The 19988-nt window shown below is 34.1% G+C and overlaps 1 protein-coding gene across 1 annotated transcript; it reads left to right on the top strand.

The window, feature by feature from the left end:
- Nucleotides 1–2815: 2815 nt before the first annotated feature.
- LOC122280650 (protein NBR1 homolog) lies at nucleotides 2816–4450 on the top strand. The gene is made up of 4 exons (XM_043091628.1): nucleotides 2816–2875; nucleotides 3036–3126; nucleotides 3230–3284; nucleotides 3529–4450. Exons 3-4 carry the CDS (start codon nucleotides 3252–3254, stop codon nucleotides 4093–4095), a joined length of 600 nt encoding a protein of 199 aa, XP_042947562.1. The 5' UTR covers nucleotides 2816–2875; nucleotides 3036–3126; nucleotides 3230–3251; the 3' UTR covers nucleotides 4096–4450.
- Nucleotides 4451–19988: the final 15538 nt, after the last annotated feature.

Genomic DNA, 19988 nt, shown 5'->3' with positions numbered 1-19988 from the left:
AAAAAGCTTAAAAAAAGTAAATAAAAAAGCATTTTTTTAGTTAATGATTTAAGAAGTGTTTTTTAATGAGTTTGTGATTTTTTTAAAAAAGAAAAAATTAAAAAAAATTAAAAAAAAAATCATTTAAAAAAAAAAGCAAATAAAAAAGCAAAGTGCAACTTTCGGTGGAAAGCCTCCGTGGAGGTAGCATCGTCTTTTTTATTTTTAAGTTAGTGTATTTCAAGCACATGTTTAGGTGTCAAATATATTTTAATCTATCTCAAATCAATTATATTTAATATAATTCATAATGTTTTCAATTTTTTTTATGAAAAATTAAAATATATTTAATTTATTTTATGCATTCAAATATATATGTCAATCTATTTCATACATTTAAATATATTTTAATAGGATTTATAAAATACTACAATTCATATATTAATTCACATACGAGATTAAAGTCCCGTTTGTTTATACATATGATATTAGATGAAATGAAATTAATATTTTAAATAATAAGAAAAAAATATTATTATAATATAATTTTTTAATATTAATTTTATATTAAAATTTGAAAAATTTAAATTATTTATTATATTTTATATAAAACTTTAAAAAAATTATAATAATAAATTGAGATTAGATGAAATATTTTAAATTTTGATAACTGATCGGGGCTTAAAACGCAGCGCCCTGGCCTATTTTGACTGTTAAAGTTGCAAAAAAATACCACAGAAAAACAATTTGTCGTTTTCGTATCTGTATCTTCTTTTGCAAAAGAAAGAAATATAGCCTTTAACCCAACCTAAAGCTTTTGAAGGTTAAAAGGAAAGGAAAATAAAATAAAATAAAGAAGAGAGAGAAAAAAGAAAAGGATATTCGGATTTGCCCTCTTTCAAAGGTATAATAAAAAGAAAAATATAGTTGTAAATATAATTATGTATTAATCTGTGCATTAATATGATGTGATTAGTCAAAAAGTAAATTTTATTGATAATAGTATTGATTTAAATTTTAAGTATGAATAAATCAATGTTGATACACAGATTAGTGCGCGACTGTGCTTGTATGTAGTAAAACTCATAATAAAATCAACCGGGGTTAGTTTGGATATTAGTAGCATTTTATTTTATCTTTTTTTATTTAATTCTTATAATTTTTTAAAATTTTTATATAAAACATAATAAATTATTCATTTTTTTTCTAATTTTAAAATATTAATAATTTTAAAAAATAATATTTTATTCAACTTTTATTAACTTATCTCATCCAAACTCTTCAAACGGCAAGTAAATGTTGTTAATTTATCCCATCTCTACCGTCCAACCGTTAAGAGTCTGAAGATTATTTAACTTTTCTTTGATTTATATTAGGGATAGAGCGTTTTGCGGCTTAAATAAATATATCTTTTAAAATTGGAGTTTTGCTACATACAAGCACAGTCGCGCATTAATCTGTGTACCAATACTGATTTATTCATACTTAAAATTTAAATTAATACTGTTTTCAATAAAATCTACTTTTTGACCAATCACATCATATTAGTGCACAGATTAGTGCACAATTGTGCTTGTAACTATATTTTTCCTTAAAATTGTGTCCAGCTTCTCTCACATTTATGGGGCTGCATGAAATATAATCTTGACTAATCTTTTTAGACTATTAAGCCCTAAATATGGCTTTGGACTTTTCTTTCGGTCGTTGCAATTTACCTCATGCATGCGCGCATATGCGTGGTTTATTGCTGTCTATTTTGCGATTAGTAGGCCTAAAACTTCAACAATTTCATTATTTGATTGCCTTTCAAATGTAACTATTGCGAGTTAAAGGCTCAGAAACTTAAAAAAGGCAGGGGAAAATTGGTAACCTGTTGTGTGGACTTGTGACTCTACAAGCTAGTTAAATTTGGAGATGCTGATCTAAGGCGAATAACGTGTTATGTTTATCATGGGACGCTGGATCTTGTCATGGCTGGTTTGGTTTGAGGGGAAAGATAATCCATGGTTAGATGTTATATAACTCATGAGTAATTTTACTCATAGGCCGGTATAGTCTCCAACACCACACACCAACTGAGTTGGCAAACCCAGTCTCTTAAACACGGTCTAATCCCTCTCTGCTCTTCCCCCTCCCCCCTTCTAAAACCTAACCGCACCCCTCAAGAAACTAGGTAGAAGACTGAAAAATCTTCCACGAAATCCCTCCCTCCATGCCTTTACCGACTGTGACAAACCTGTTAACACCCCTCAAGACATACTCCAAGTGATCTGAGAAACACTCCCACCCTAACCCAGCCGAATCCCCCTCTCCCATTGATACCATACTTTGAGAAAAGCCCTAACAAATCTGAGAATACCCACTCCCTTTTCCCATTGACACCATCCCCTTCTCCCTAACCCGTTGACTACATCGTAACAATTTTTTTCTTGTTTGATCATTCTGATTTGACTCATTATGTAAAAACTAAGATGAAGTAATATATACGAGGATTGCCTAAATTTATGTGTCATTTGATGCGATCTGGGCAAACAAACTCAAATAGATTGAAAATGATTGATTCCCCTGCATTGTTCAGTTGGGGTTGGTAAGAAAATGGCGGAAGGGCAAATCTTAGTAAAAGATTTGGGGGAGAAGGTGGAAAATATGGGGAGTAGTATTCTAAACGAGTCGTTTTGAAAAAAAAAAAAAAAAAAAAAAAAAAAAAGAAAAGGCCAGCTGTGTGTGGTGTTGGAAACTTAAAGTGGCCTGTGAGTAGAATTACTCATAACTCATAAGCTCGATCTAGTGGAAATTCTACCGCACTTATTTCTCTTCAACTCCAGCATCCATGTTCGAATCATTGGACTGGAGCCTTTTTGGTGGAAAAGCAAAGATTGTGAAGAAGATCATGGAGGTTTTTCTTTTTTTTTTTTTTTTTCTTTTTTTTTTTTTTTTTTTTTAAGTTAAGTGTGTTTCAAGCAAGTTTTAGCCTACTTAATTTAGACTGTATAGAGTGTCGAAAAACCACAGAATAATTTGTCGTTTTCGTTTTTGGATCTTCTTTTGCAAAAAAGAAAAGAACTTGACACATCATAAAGCTTTTGAGGCTAAAGAAAAAGAAGAGAGGAATAGAAAAGTATGTTCGGACTTGGCTCACTTTCGAAGGTATAATCAGATCAACCTATATGTTGTTCTTTTATATATCCTATGTCTGCCGTCTAATCGCTAAGAATCCAGATTATTTAACTTTTCTTTTATTTGTATTCAGGGCTAGACGCTGTTTCTGAGCAATGGATTTGAGGAGCAAGGCGGAGGCTATCAAGGTGCGATTTTTACAAGTTTTTGTTCTGTTTTTAGATTAGTTTTGCCTTTGGTTACTGAGAGAAGGTTGGGAAAAATGAGAGAGGGTTAATTTGTTGTGTTATAATGAATCTGTGGCTACGGGCTTTTTGGTTTTTTAACGATCGGTTTGGTCAGCGAGAAGGGGTTCGATTTTGAATTTAGTTTTCAAATATAAAAAAGTCTCGATCGGCATCTTAATGCTAGCTAGTTCATGTGGCTCTACAGATTAAATTTGGAGATACTCTCAAGCGTATGAAAGTACCTTACTCCTATATGGGCATGACTGATTTGAGGAGAACGATCCGTGATTTATTTAAATTCCCTGCTGATGCTGACTTTATCTTGACATATGTTGACGAAGATGGTGATGTGGTAACACTTTTTGATAGTGATGATCTGTCTGCCGCGGTTAATCAGAGCTTGAAAACCGTGAAGATCAATGTGCAACTGAGCAACAACAATGCTCAATCTGGTGGAAGCACTATTTCTATCCAACGTCTTACTTCTCTTCAAACCCAGCATCCATATCCGAAGATCGAAACCGGTGTTGTTGCTAAGGTTTCAAAATCAGTGCTGCAACAGCTCCGGGAAGCACTTCTGCTACATGAAGCACTTTCAAAGATTTCGGAGGATATAATTTCTAAAGCTGTCTCTGATCCAGTTCTTGTTGATTTAATATCAAAGACCGCACAGACCTACCTCAAATATCTGGATTCACAAACTCATTCTGGAACGGATTCAACTACGCCGAATGTTGATAATGACGAGGGGGACGAAGCTGGGTGCCAATGAACCGTGCAAGAGTTTGGTTTTACGCTGACAGAAAACAACAGATCAAGTAATGAATATCAAGCTTCGTACGTGCTGTAATAGATCTCACAGTGGGAAGAAGAATTAAGTTGAAGGCCCTTGGGCCTTTAGCATATGGTATATTACTATTACTATTATAAGTTAATGCACTATAAATATATACATATATATATATATATATATAAACTTGGTGTTTGTAATGGAATGATTCGCTTTTTCTCAAGGGAAACTTGATAGAACAACATGCCATGATGACATATATGTGTGTGTGTGATGTATTTTATTGTTGATACTATGGTGATTTTATGCTATTGTGCCTTAGTTTTCACATTAACAATATCCACGACTTACATACTGTTGCATACAAGAAATGTTATTCATTATTAAATTCATCTTTTTAATGTTATCAGATACATATCTAGGTGGATCGTGCTTATATCTGTGACTTGCACATTCACAGCTTGTAATTTCTTTGGTACCATGCATCTCTTATATATAATCATCTTAATGCTTATTATATGAGAATTTTCCTAATATGACGTATGACCAGCATGTTTCAACGTAAATAACATATATAGCTAACATAAAATAATAAAACTATAATATGACATGGCATAATGAATGAAATACACTACATAACTAATTATCATGCTTTACATATTTAACATCACAATTTGGTACATAAAAAGGGTTTTCAAGAAAATGGCTTTATCTACTTGCCTTGTAATGCTAATCCAAAATTATAATCGTAGTGTAGTTCGTCATCTATATAAAATGATTACTTTAAGACAAGATAAAATGAATTTCATAATAATCACAAAATTAAAATCTTGAATAATATAACGATAATGATAACATCAAATCTTATTTTTAACAAATTCGAAAGCTGTTGAATATAAAAGTTAAAATACTACTAGATATATTTTTAAAATATGTTAGCTCTACACGCTCAATTTAAAAAATAGAGAAATCTACTATTAAAATGTGAGATTTTTTATGCGTCTCATATTTGTTTACTCTTTTCAAATAGAGTACACAGAAATTAAAAATCTTAAAACTGTACAAATTATTTCACTTAGGACATGTTTGGGTAACTATAGAATTCTCAAAATATTTTGTAATTTTATTTTCAACTATAACTCAAATATAAAATATTTTTCAATTTTAAATATTTAAAATTTTCATCAAACAGTTGTTTAATTATTACTCAAACACAAAACTGGATATAATTTTTACAAATTTTAAAATAAAACATAAGAATCAATATAACTTTTATATATTTTAAAATTAAAAATACTTCAACTTTATCTAATCACTTTAAAATATTTTAATATAATATTTAATTTAACATATATTTCTATTCAGCTTTTAGTCTCTATATTTTAAAATTGAATAAACACCTACACTCAAATTATTTCTTTAAGATTTACAAAATTTTGTTTGAGATACCTTAACATCCTAAAAATTATAGGCTTATTGTCGAATTCTACCTGCCGTGGAAAGAATCATACTGAGCCTTGCTTTTTCCTTTTTATTTTAGAGAATTTGTCGGTGTGACTTGTGAGTGCTTTTAGGGAAGGTAAATGCTGTATCAACAGATAGTTTACCCATTTTATTTTATTTTATTTTTTAAAATTCTTGGATTAAATAAGTAAATATTATTGAGTTTATGTATTTTTTTAAAAAAAAATTAAAAGTATTAAAAGAATGAATAAAAGAAAAATTTAAAAAAAAAAATTTGAAATGAAGGGTCCCTCTAGCATGATCAGGGAAGGGTAAGAATCATGAAGATTGCTTTCGGTGGAAAAGCCAAGACTGTGATTTGTGAAGATGTTCGTAAAGATTAAAGGTATATCATTTGCAAAGGTATAACTTCAATTTATTTTAAAAATTAATTAATGATGAAATTTGTTATTTTTTAAATCTTTTTTTGAAAAGCTATATCTATTTTAATATATTTTATATATTCAAATACATATTTTAATCTACTTATATGACTATGTTTGGAATATAAATTCAACTCAACTCATCACAAACTAATTATTGATAAGACACACTACTTTTTCAACATCCCATAAAAAAGTTTAATTTATCTCAATCTATTTCATACATTTCAACCAAAAAATTTAAACTTATCTCAATTCAAAAAAGTTAAAACCCACAAAATATTACTATTCATAGACCAATCCAAATCATCTGAAATTATCTTAGCATCACCTTTAAAGACTTGCTGGATTCAAGATTAAGGAGTTATTAGGAAAACTAATCTCATCATCTCGTTCCAAAATTTCTCATAATTTTCTTACCAAACATTATCACAAATTTTAATCATTACAAAATTTTCAAATTTACATATAAAACACAAAAAATAATACTACTTTTTCAAATTTTTAAATAAAAATTATATTCTAACAAAATTTTAATTTTAAAATATTTTTATTCAAGCTTTTTTTTCCCATCTTGTTCATCAAAATCTAATAAAACATCTTAATTCAAATCATTTCATTATTATTCATATATTTTTCATCTCATCTCATTTTTCAAATATCTCTTAAAAATTAGTGAATATAAGAGCTAAATAAATACATGAAGTAGGTGAATCCTCGTCTAGACGTTGAGTTGAGAATATACAAGATGAAAAATTTATGAATAATAATGAATTGATTTGTGAACGAGAAATATTTTGGGTTCCGAATTCGGGACCCAAATTGTGTCCCGAAAGATTTTTTATTTTTTTACTTAGTGATTAAGTAAATGTTTTTTAGTAATGTTGTGATTTTTTAAAAAAAATATTTAAGAATATAAAAAAATGAAAGAAAAATAAAAAAATAAATAAATTATTTTTTTTTTGCCTTCTTCAGTGGGTACTCGGGCTACATCCCTCGAGAGATGTAGCAGTATCCTTTGTGAATAGTAATAAAATTGTTTGAGGTAGATGGTTTATGGAGATTTGGAAAATAAGAGAGAAAAAGTTGAATAAAAATATTATAAAATTAAAATATTGTTGGAATATAATTTTTGTTTTGAGATTGGAAAAAGTTAAATTATTTTTTATGTTTTGTTTGAAAATTTGATAAAGTTGTAAGTATTATGTAACAATACCGCTACGGACAAACGAGTTCACGCATGAAATTGCGCACACATGCCACGTCAATTCTAATAAAAAAAATATCAGAAGAAGCAAAACACTTTCACTCCGTTCATCTGTTTTGAATCTTTTGATTCTTTTTGTCTCCCTCTCACAACCAATGATTCCGACCCCACTTTCACTCCAGGAGCCATATCGTTCCTCGGTTATCTTGCACTCCTCCACCACCCACCCTACCGTCATCTCCATCTCTCCCAGTTGACGTAATGGAAAAACTCTTGTTACAGGCAACTTGGCGCACACAGATGTGCACGAAGACCCAGCGAACCCCATGTGGAAAATGATATGGTGCATTTCAAGCGGGTTTTCTAAACGGTGTATTTTGGGTTTTGCTCTCAATTCCCTCCTTCATTCTCACTCTGTTCCATCTCCCTCCTCCATCTTCTCAGTCCTGCGACCCGATGTAGCCACCACTAAATATGTACCTACTTTCATTTGAAACTACTACTGTAGTGAAGACGTCATTTAGGAAAAAAAAATATGACAACATCACCAAGAGAAAGATGGAGATAAAAAAGAAACCAGATCCTTGTAACATGATTCAACATCATCGATAAACTCAAGCATGCTATCATTTTCAGAAAGGCATCCATTTGATATGAATCCAGAGGATAATTGCTCATAGCAGAACATTGATCTATGAAGTTTTAAGACAACTATAAAGTGCCTTCTGGACTTCAATGACAATGGGAGAAATGGACCCCCTTACCATAGATGATGCTGACAACTCAAGGAGGTGAAGTGTTTAGATTTGGCGGAGATGGCACCGACATCAACTAGCAGAGATGACGCCTAGATGACTAGCTGAGATGGAGGTTCTCTCCAAAAAATTTGATGGTGGTAGGGGAGAGCAATGCAACTGAGGAACGACATGTAGGGCTGTACAAATTTTTGAAAATTTTGAGTCCGATCGAACTTCGTTCTGATCCCAACTTTGATGGAGTCAGAGTAGTTGGAATTCAGAGTCAGAATCGGAAAGACTCCGAAAATAGAGTCGGAGTCGGAGTTGGGCTCCGAAATCTGACTCCAACTCTTTTTTTTTTTTTTTTAAACACAGATTCAAAACGACGTCGTGTTGAATCTGTGTTTTTTTTTTTTTTCCCTTAACTTAAACAACGGCGTTCCTTGAAATAGGAACGACATTATTTTGCTACGTAAAGATAACCCCCATTGTCCCTTTCTTCTTCATTTATTCTTCCCTTGCTCAGCTGCTCACTCGCTCAGTGCCTAGTGTCTCAGTCTCGCACTTCTCATTGTCGTTCCCTTTGTTCCCCCGTTTCATTTCTTCTTCGTGCCGCTATCGAAACTGTGCCACACCACTATTTGCCTTATCGTCGTCTTCACAGAATCACAATACCGCTGCCCACGCCTCAATCCTTAGTGCAAAATCTTTGTTAGAAACTTAGGGTTAGTATTTTCTTTATCTTATTTATTCTCATAGTTGGTAGACTTTTGTATTTCAATCATCTTTGGCATCTTTGTTTTCTTTGAAGGCAACAAACGTACTTGAAGGTATTATACATTTAGAATTTCTTTTGTATTTTGTCCATATAATGTTTTATATTCAATTAGATCATTTTCTATTTATTTTTGTGTAGATTTGGATGTGGTTGTAATTATCTTATTATCCAAAAGTACTGTTCACTCATTGGAAGTTCTATTTTGTAAATCATCAGAGTTGATGAGGATATAAATTATTGGTTGAATTAGTTCCAGGTTTTGTCTGTTGTCATGTCCATCTTTTTCTTATTCTCAATTTCTTTGCATTCATGTTTATTATATCCAGTAGCGGCAATCATGAATATATTCCCCACTTAGGATGTGATAATTGTAGATGTGTTGTTTTATATTTAATTAGATGATTATTTACTTTTTTTGGTATATATATTGTCCTAGTTGTGCTGTCAATAAAATCTATTCGATTTTATTTTTTAGGTTATCATTCTAAAATTAAATAAGAATTTGCTTTCATAAATTTTGTAGTTATGAATCATGAACACAGACATGTGATGGTTCTTGTTGGGAAATCAAAATTCGTTTTTTCCTAGAATTTATTATATATTATGTATTTCTGGATAGTCATATTTCTTTGACATTTTGTTAAGTATCACTTCCTTGACTATCAAATTGACTCTGTATGGATGATTTTTTGAATCTTCTTGATCATTAATTTAAGTATGAAGACTTTAGTTTTTAATGAGGAATTTGAATATATAATTTGGGTTAGGTTTGGTTGTGCAAGGCATAATTGGACATTGTAGCAAGCTTACAGTCCGGCAATGGTTCAGGGTTGAAATATTAACGGACAGCACCATATGTCTGTATGTTTGCTCATGCATATCGATCATGTATACATGTACTGAATATATAGACTTGAGTGAGTATAATATGTATGCATATTTATGGTTTCCACATTTATTGAATGCAAAGTTTTATATGGTTCACCTTTCACGATTTTAGCTATATGATCCTTTTGAATTTGGAAAATATACTTATGTATGGATATATTCATTTCAAGTCAAAACAGATCCTGTTTTTCTTTTCTAAAAATAAAAATAAAATAAAAAAGTAAAAATAAAATTGTAGATCCATTCCCTTAGAGAGTCTCTTTTATTTTAGTTATTTTTCATAAAGCTATTTTCCTATTCCAGATGCAAGTTGAAATTATATATGATCTCCTCTTGCATGATTCACCTTGCCTCAGAAAGAATATTAGAGGGATTTTTAACAATGGTAACAATGGTAACGTCGATGCATCTTCCATATTCACCCAAAACATAGTTAAGCATACTATTTTTTCAAGCAACAAATGATCCATAAACATTAACATTAAATGCAATGTTTAAAGAGAAATGATATTTGAAGTCGTGATTGTATAAGCGATGTACAATTATTTTGAAAAAAATAAATTAATATGAGATCCATATAAAAAAAAATTAACTTTTTAATCATAGACTTTATTTTTTTTTCAAAATAATTATACGATATCTATAATTTTATGACTGTATGTAATATTGCTCATATTTAAATATTTGAGCCTCCAAGTGTCGGGTGTCTATTCTTGAGAGCTGCCCCCTTCATGTAAGGTGAAGGTTGGAACTGTATCAACTTTATATAGCTCCTCATTACCATTATCCTGCATTCCTGCTGTACTCTTCTGTATTTTGGTATATAATAATGCCTTCAATCCTTAGTGGAAAATAAACTGTAGTGGAAGGATTAAGATGGGATTGATATCTGTACGTTATGCAGTCTAATGTCTTTTCTCATTATTCATGATAATTGAAGCATGATTTGTTTTTGACCTTTTGGAGTTTGAGAAGATGATTTCACCAACAACCGAGTCATTTATTGCCGAACTGACCAAAAGTAATGACATTTCTTGAACCTCTGGCAAATATGTGGAATTTATTGCCGAACTGATCAAAAGTAATGGCATTTCTTGAACCTCTGGCTAATATGTGGATAAGAGTTGGTTCCAAAATCAACTGGTGTAAAATTGATAATTTTATAAAAAAAAATACTTTGCAGTAATATATCCATCCATGTGGCATAACTATTGACCATTTATAATTATTGGGATGGTTATGCACTATTTCGCTTTTGGTTGCATTTAAATTGGCTTCCGACCGGTTTTTCTTTATTCTTGCCTTTGGTAGAAGTAATTTGGATTTGGTTATAATGTTCTTCGCGCCCCTTCCATTTTACTCAATCTTTAAAAGAGATAGATATAATGAATGTTTCAATATTTATTTTATTTTATTACCATTCATATAATATTCATAAAAATATTAGATTAAAAATAAATATTATAAAGATTGGTACGTACTCAATGCATATATATATAAATATATATGTATATCCTACTAGAAAATTATATATATATATATATCTAAGTACTGGATGGATGGATAAGAATGGAAGGTAGGAAAATACCAAGCAGCTTGCATGTGAGCTTATTTAAGGCAGTAGCCTCCAAACTAATTTATTTTATTTTTGATAGATATAGATGATTCACCTAGTGGAAGGTCAGAAGGAAATCCAAATGCCACAATTCCATCACCGAGTTCTAGACCCACTCATAGAGCAGCTACTTCTTGTACAATTAGTCGATTCTCACTCCCAGTAAACATAAAAGATGAGGATGAGTTTAATAAGGATGAAGATATGCATATTGGGGATCTACCACCTCCATCTACAACGCCACTTCAGCCACGAACTACTAAAAAAAGGTCTTGGACATGTGAGCATTTTACCAAAATTCCTGGTAATCGTGAGAATCCACAGGCGAGATGCTACCACTGTGAGCAACTCTGTGGATGTCATTCAAAGAAGCAAGGCACATTTGTCTTGATAGCCCATCTTAATGGTTGCCAGCGGTATAAAATAGCAAAGGGAGAGGTGGTTACTGATCAAACCAAGCTCAATTACGAAACTTTTACGGCCACTGATGGTACTCAGATTAAGAAAATGGACATCCTTCAATACAGTAAGAAATTGGTGAGGGATATGCTTGCAGATATGATAATTGAAGATGAAATACCTTTTACCACAGTCGAGAAAAGAGGCTTCTGAAAGTTATTCAAGACTATTGAGCCACGATTTCTATTGCCATCACGATATACGGTGATGTGGGATTGTATGAAGAGGCATACAAAAGAGAAGGTGGAGATGAAGAAAATGTTTAAATCCACTAGCCAGAGAGTGTCACTTACGACTGACATATGGACTTCCATACAGAACGTTTCTTATATGTGTATCACAGCACATTACATTGACAGTGAGTGGAATTTGAGAAAACAGGTTATTGGGTTCAAAGAAATTATTGACCATAAGGGTCCTAAGGGAGCATCAATTGGGGCACTGATGGATGATTGTTTAAAGGATTGTGGAATTCAAAAGGTTCTATGTATTGCAGATGACAATGCCATTGCCAATGACACTGCAATTGAATGGTTCAAGATGAATACGAGTTTGAAAGTTGATGTCATCCGCAACCGCAATTTTATTCATGTTCGATGTTGTACTCATACCCTCAACCTGATTGTCGTTGAGGAGTTAAAAGAGGTTAACGATTCAATTACCAGAGTCCGCAACATTGTGCGATATGTGAGGGATTCCCTCAAGGCTATCCAAGTTCAAGGCAATAGCCAGTCAGCTATGGATTTCATGTTCCAAGACATTGTGCTTGGATGTCCCGACTCGATGGAACTCGACATACATTATATTAGATGTGGCACAGAAGTACCAAAAAGCATTCGAGCAGATGGAGATCAAGGATGTGGGCCTTAAGTATGCTTTGTTGGAGCTTGCAGGAAAAGGGCTTGGTACACCAGACACACATGACTGGACTAGTGTGGGGCACTTTGTAAGATTTTTGCAAGTTTTTTATGACACAACTATGTGGATATCTGGATCCGCATATACAACTGCAAACTTGTTCTTCAGCGAGCTCTCAGAACTTCACTACCACTTGCAAGAAGGTTGTACTGATCCTAGCGGACTATTTTCTGGTATATATGGTTATAAGGATGTAGGCCAAATATGATAAATATTTGGGGGATGTTGAGAAAATAAATAGATTACTTTTTGTGGCTGTGATCCTTGACCCCTGCTATAAGTTGGTCTTGATAGAATTTTGGACAAATTTCACAATGGGGGCAGTGAAGGTTGCACGGTTTATTACATATTTTAAAAGGGATCTTGATAACTTATATTCCCACTACAATAATAGTAGTCAGCCTTCATCCGTAGCGGACACCTCACACTCGATTCTGACACCTCTCTCCGATGACCGTAGCTCAGATGGCTCATTACATCCACGCCGTCGAGGTTACAATATTGTGAATCAGTATCATCAACTCATTGTAACAAGGAATATTATGCAGTGTACTTCTAAGATTGAACGCTATTTTATGGAAGAGGTCGAGGCACCTTTATTAACTTGGTGGAAGGCTAATTCTAGGGCTGAGCACCGACACAACCGGAGTCGGTATCTGGGTCGTCCGTGTGACGCCCCCAAATCCCCACGCCCGAACACGGGAAAATCGAGACGTCCGGATAGTGACAACCCGGGTCACCATCCCATCGACGGGTACCAAGTGTGTGCAAAGGCAACAAATGTGCAAAAGGAAACGCAGCGGATAACGAAAGTCATATAACTAAGTACCAGAATTTTTTTCTTAATATAATACAAGCTGTTTAAAACATACGTAAATAAAATATTACAAAAACCCAAATACAGTTTTAAACAAATATAAAACATATCATCAGCAACCCGGCGGAGTCGCATCCTCGGGCTCAGCCTCCTCCTCCTCATCCTCATCACCTGCACCAAAAGCTACGGAACCACAAATGGTTCCGCAGGTAAGTAAACTCAAACGCTACCAGATAAAAACACATAGGACTCAAACAATATGCATGAAACATGCCCAATGCACAAAGCCCATAAAACATAATTTTTTTTTCCACACACGCCAAAAATCCAATTTGGCCCAAAAACATATCCTTTCCGAAAAACACGCCAAAAGTCACATTTGGCCGCCAAAAGTCCATTTGGCCCAATATCTCGCCAGAAGTCCATCCGGCCCAATATCTCGCCAGAAGTCCATCTGACCCACGCCAAAAGTCCCATTTGGCCTCACAAACCATTATCCAATTTTAACCGTATACACCATGACCTCCCCTAGGGGTCATCCGCACACCCTGGCTCCAGTGTCACACCGTAGAGTACCACCACGCATGTGACACCTAACGAGCGATGCCCAGTTCCGCGCCCCGCGCGTTCGTAGCCAAGCATCCTCTAGCTCTCGCCAGCGAAGGGCCACGGAGTCGGTGAGTAGGGCGATGCCCGGTTCCGCGCCCGGCGCGTTCGTAGCCAAGCATCCCCTAGCCCCGCTCCCGTCATCGCTCTCGACAACTCAGGGGACATCACTCAGTTTATTCCGCTCCCGAGTGACCAGAGGAGCTCCACCGAGATAATAACCCATCCCGGCTTGGGCTCGTGATATACACGTACCCGCAATACACTTACGCCAATACACAGGCTTTTCACATAAATCCACAAACACACGTGCATGCACCATGTAATGCCATAACAATGCATAATAAAATAATCCAACAATCATAAATCAAATAAACAGGCAACTCCGTCCTCCATCCATCCGACCTCCGAACTCCTCGGACTCAGTCCGAAATCAGCCAACCAACAGATAAAATTATTGAATGAGCAATATATATTTAAATCTGAAAATAGGGTTTGGAAAATACTTACAGCGCTATATGGCAATTTTAGAAAACAAGCGGCGTTGCAAACGGCGGAGGAAAAGCAACGTAACAGTGTAATTTACACTGTTGCCGTGGGTAATAAATTAACCACTTTCAAACGAGGACAAACCAAAGCTCGGGATTGATAGGGAAGGGTCTTGAGATATTTATGAAGCTAAAGGAAACGAGTTTTGGCCGTGGGTGGTAGTGGAAACGGCGGTCGAAGGCCAAAAAGGGGCTGAACAGAGATGAGCTCGTGGGAGCTACTCCGGCAACGGATCGGGGCCGAAATTAGGTGGGTTAGGTCGGCAAGAGGTAGGGGAAGAAGCTGTGAAGAGATGGTGGCCGGAGGTGGTGCGACGGCGCCGGAATCGGTGAAAAACCGTGTGGCTTCAAAGGGCTTTTCCGGCCAAACGGCCGGCCGGATGGGGGAGATATTTGGTGGGAAGGTGCGCCGGAGGGAGGGGGTTCGAACAAGACCGGCGGCGAGCCAAACGGTGGCCGGACGGCGGCGGTCTGGGCTGAAGAAGATTCCGGCGACAGGGGCAAAAGCAGAGCAGGTGCAACGACTTCCGGCGGCTCTCGAAGGCTAACGGCTGGTCCAATGGCAAAATTAGTGAGGATGATCTATGGTGGAAGGGGAAGAGAATGGTGGTGACGGTGCATCAAACGGTGGTCGGACGGCGGAGAACCGGCCGGTCAAAGGGGCAGCGACAGGATGGATAAATAAGAGAAAAACGCACGGGGGGGAGGGGTCGACGCACGGGAAGAAAAGCAGGAGAAGAAAAAGAAAAAAAGAAAAAAAAAGAAAGAAGAAGAAAAAGGAAAGAGAAAAAGGAAAAAGGAAAAAGATGTGAAAAGAAATGAGGTCCAATCCTCACTCCGGGAAAACAAAACAAACCGCCGAAAAGAGATTAAAAACCACAAAACAACTAAAAGAAATAAAACACAACATCAAGTAAATTAAAAACCAATTTTAAAACGCATGTAAATTAAAATAATAAACTAATATATTAATTAAAATAAAAACAACCATTTCAGCGAAAATACACTCAAAAGCGGGTCGTCACAGTCCGACTCCGACTCCGACTTTGTCGGAGGCCGAGTGCGACCTCCGACTCCGGCTCTGAAGGGTATATGCTCCGGCTCCGACTTGTCGGAGCGGAGTCGGGACGGAGCCGGTGAGAAATCTTCAAAAAAACAAACCCAGTAAGGTATGGTTTCGGCGCAGGGGGAAGGGAGGGATTCGGCGGATTCGGCGCAGGGGGTAACTTACCCAGTTAAAAAACAAACCCAGTAGGGTAACTTACCCAAACGATGGATTCGGCGCAGGGGGAGGGGAGGGAATCAAAACTAAAAAATAAAAAAACAAATCAAAATGGGATTCCGGCGCAGGGGGAGCCGGGGAGGGGAGGGAATCGGGGGGGAGAGAGAATCTGAGATGAGAGGTGAGAGAGGCACCTCGGTTACAACTTACAACTCAAAATGGGATTGGGATATACGGCATACGGGTTCACGGAGGGACGACGGAGGAGCTCCGGCACAACACGGCTTCAGAATCTTCAGATGAGAGGTACGGGCTGGGGTCGGTGAAGGTTGGGAATCTGGGATGACTCAGATGAAAGGAAAGTGAAAACCCACTGAGGAAGAAAAGAATCTTCAGAGGGAATTCAGGCCTCGGGGGGGGGGGGGGGGGCGCCGTTTGGGTGGGGGGGAGGGAACCCTAATGGGGGGGGGGGAACCCTAATCGGTTGCACAGAAACGACGGAGGAGCTCCAGCACTCAGATGAGAGCTTGAGAGGAAACGGCAGAGGAAGGAAAGTGATAAGTGACAGCGAGGGGGGGAGAACCCTAATGGGTTGCACAGAAACGGCGCCGTTTGGGGTTATTTTAACCCCAAACGGCGCCGTTTGTTGGGGGGAAGTGAAATGTTTATAACTGTTGGCAACAAACGGCGCCGTTTGAGGTTAAAATAATCCCAAACGGCGCCGTTTGGGTGCAACAGTTATAAACATTATATTATATAAGTTAATATATAACTATATATATTATAGTATATAAGTATAACTATATATATATATTATATAAATATAGTTAATTAGTAAGTTAATATATAACTATATATATTATAGTATATAAGTACTCCTCCAATATATTATATAAGTATAGTTAATTACTAAGTTAATATATAACTATATATATTATATTATATAAGTATAACTATATATATTATATAAGTATAGTTAATTACTAAGTTAATATATAACTATATATATTATATTATATAAGTATAACTATATATATTATATAAATATAGTTAATTAGTAAGTTAATATATAACTATATATATTATATTATATAAGTATAACTATATATATTATATAAGTATAGTTAATTACTATACATAGTATAGTAACTATATACTATACAAGCCCTTAATATATATAGTATATATATAACTATATATTATATATTGACTTATAGTAAACTAGTAATGTAAAATATAAAATAAGCTATAGTAACTTATATAGTAACTTATAGTAAATTAGTAATGTAAATTAACTATATAAGGTATAGTAACTTATATAGTAATTTATAGTAAATTAGTAATGTAAATTAACTATATAAGGTATGGTAACTTATATAGTAACTATATTAACTTATAGTAACTTATAGTAAATTAGTAATGTAAATTAACTATATAAGGTATAGTAATTAGTAACTTATAGTGTAACTAATAACTATATTAACTTACAGTAACTTACTAACTTATAGTAAATTAGTAATGTAAATTAACTTATAGTAACTATATTAACTTATATTATTCATTATAATGTTTATAGATTATTATTTATTAGATGTTAATATATTGATAACAAATATTTTTATAAAATATGCACAATATCGGAGTCGGAGTAGAAGTCGGAGTCGGAGTCGGATTGTAAGTCGGAGTCAGTGTGTCGGAGTCGGAGTCGGATCGGATCGGAGTCGGGACACCTCTACCTCCGACTCCGACTCCGACTCTGACTTCCAGGGGGAAAAAAACTCGGAGTCGGAGCGGAGTCGGAGCGGAGCCGGAGTCGGAGTCGGATTTTCGGATTTCTGCTCAGCCCTAGCTAATTCCACCAAGTATCAGATCATTTCTCGTATTGCTTGAGATGTGCTAGCCATTTCTATCACTGTGGTTGCCTCTGAGTCGGCATTTAGCACTGGAGGTCGAACATTGGATTCTTACAGAAGTTCATTATCACCGTCAATTGTGGAAGCCCTCGTATGCACACAGAATTGGATAAGTGATACGCCCATTGGACTAGATACCATTGGTATTGATGCTGAGAGCTATAGGCTTGAATCATGAAACTTTATTTGAGTATTTCAATTGATTTATTTAATTCTTTTTATGATTTCATAAATCCATTAACTTTATATTTTTTTATGATTTCATAGATATAATTGTGAACCCTAACATACTTGCTGATGACTGATAGTCTCAATCTGAGATGGGGACAACCATTGGGCGTTAGGATGTAGTTGATGGATCATGGACTTGGAGTGTGGATAAGTTGATAAACTCCCTTTAAATTTTATTGGTGAGAAATGATAATCAAATTTTATTTTTAGCGTTCATCAATTTTCTAAATCATTTTTTTTTCTTTTATTGACTGTGACTTTTTATCTTAATTTCAGGTATCACCAATAACAAACCACGATGTATTGGAAGATGTTTTTATTTTTGTGGATAGTTCATTATGTTTTTCCTTATTGCTTGTTCAAAATGGATTGCTTAAACTATTATCAATGTTTTGAACTATTGTATATGAGTTTTTGAATGATGTAATATGTATTATATTCATTTTATTTTTTTTTTAATTTTAGGGCTCGGAATTGCCCCAATGGGGTCCCAAATACGTTAGATCAGAGGTCGGAGGTCAGAGTTTCAATTGGAATTCCTCAAAGTTTTGAACTCCAACCTCCGATCGGAGTCAGAGTCGGAGTTAGTTTGGAATTCACTATTCCAACTCAGTCGGAGTTGAAGCACACCCCTAACGACATGGGTCTCAGTGTGAAAGTGGGGTCAAAATCACTGGTTTCAAAAGGGAGACAAACAGAATCAGAAGATTCAGAACAGACGAATGGAGTGAAAATGTTTTGCTTCGTGTTTTGCTTCTTCCGATAGTTTTTTTAATTAGAATTGACGTGGCAGGTGTGCATAACTTTGTGCGCGAACTTGTGTGTCTGTAGCGGTATTGTATGTAATAATTAGATAAAAACGTTATTGAAATTAAAAAGTATTTGTGGTATTTGAATGTTGAAATGAGATGGGACAAGATGAAAAGAAACCATCTTGCAAATCAAACGATTTTTTTGGCCGTTTGTTTATCATTTCTTGTAAGAAAAATTCTACTCTCACTGACAGTTGGATCCCGAAAATTATTTATTTATTTATTTATTTATTTAGAGATTAAGGAAGTATTTTTTTAATAATATTGTGAATTTTAAAAAAAAAATATTTAAAGATATAAAAAAATGAGTTAAAAAAAATACCAGTCTCGTGCTAGCACTGCTCTTATACAAACAATTGCAATTACACAATCGGTTAACTTTACCGATAAGGTTTCTCTATCTAAGAGCATTCTCACTGGATTATGCATTTTCAAAATATATTGTACTTTTTGACTATTAGATATGAAACACACTTACAATGGATTATCTATTAACAAAATTTGTAGCTTTTAGCTACAGTAATGATAAAGAAAATATCAAATTCAGTCTACATTATACAAAGATAAAATCTTATTTTATTATTTTTTTTATAACACATTCTCTCTTCTCTCTATCTACATCCACAAACTTCCATAAGTTTCTTTAAATTAAATAGCAAAATGTGATAAAATAAAATAAACTAATAATTAATAATTAAAATAGGATAACATAAAATAAATTATTAATTACAAAAATTAAATATTTTTAAATTATTAATTACTCATTACTATATAATAAATAATAAATATATATCTAATATTTTTTTAAATATTTTTTAAACATATTAAACATTTTTAAAAAGGACAAAAAAATTATAGATTCATTAAAAAATAATTATTTAACCATTAAATAAAAAAAATGAATAAAGCTGGTATGCCGCCATGGTTGACCACTATAATATACTGCTGGTCAAAATTTTTTAATTTTTAGTTTTTTATCTAATAATTAAGAAAATAATTTTAAATGTATTACTATATTTTTTTATTTTTAAAAAATATTTAAATATATTAAAAAAATTTGAAAGGGGAGGCATGCTCGGAGATAAACGCGGCATAGTAGCGTTGCCTTAAAAAGAAAAAGAAAAAAAATAAAGAAGTAACAAAATCATTGAATTTTGTCGGTGAGTTTTACAAGTGAAGTGCTGAAGAAAATGGGTTATTGAGAAGAATAATCTTGATTATAACCGTAAACATTTTAT

This window comes from Carya illinoinensis, chromosome 11, assembly GCF_018687715.1.
Source record: "Carya illinoinensis cultivar Pawnee chromosome 11, C.illinoinensisPawnee_v1, whole genome shotgun sequence".
In the NCBI taxonomy this organism is placed as follows: Eukaryota; Viridiplantae; Streptophyta; class Magnoliopsida; order Fagales; family Juglandaceae; genus Carya; species Carya illinoinensis.
This window is presented reverse-complemented; position numbering and strand designations above follow the sequence as displayed.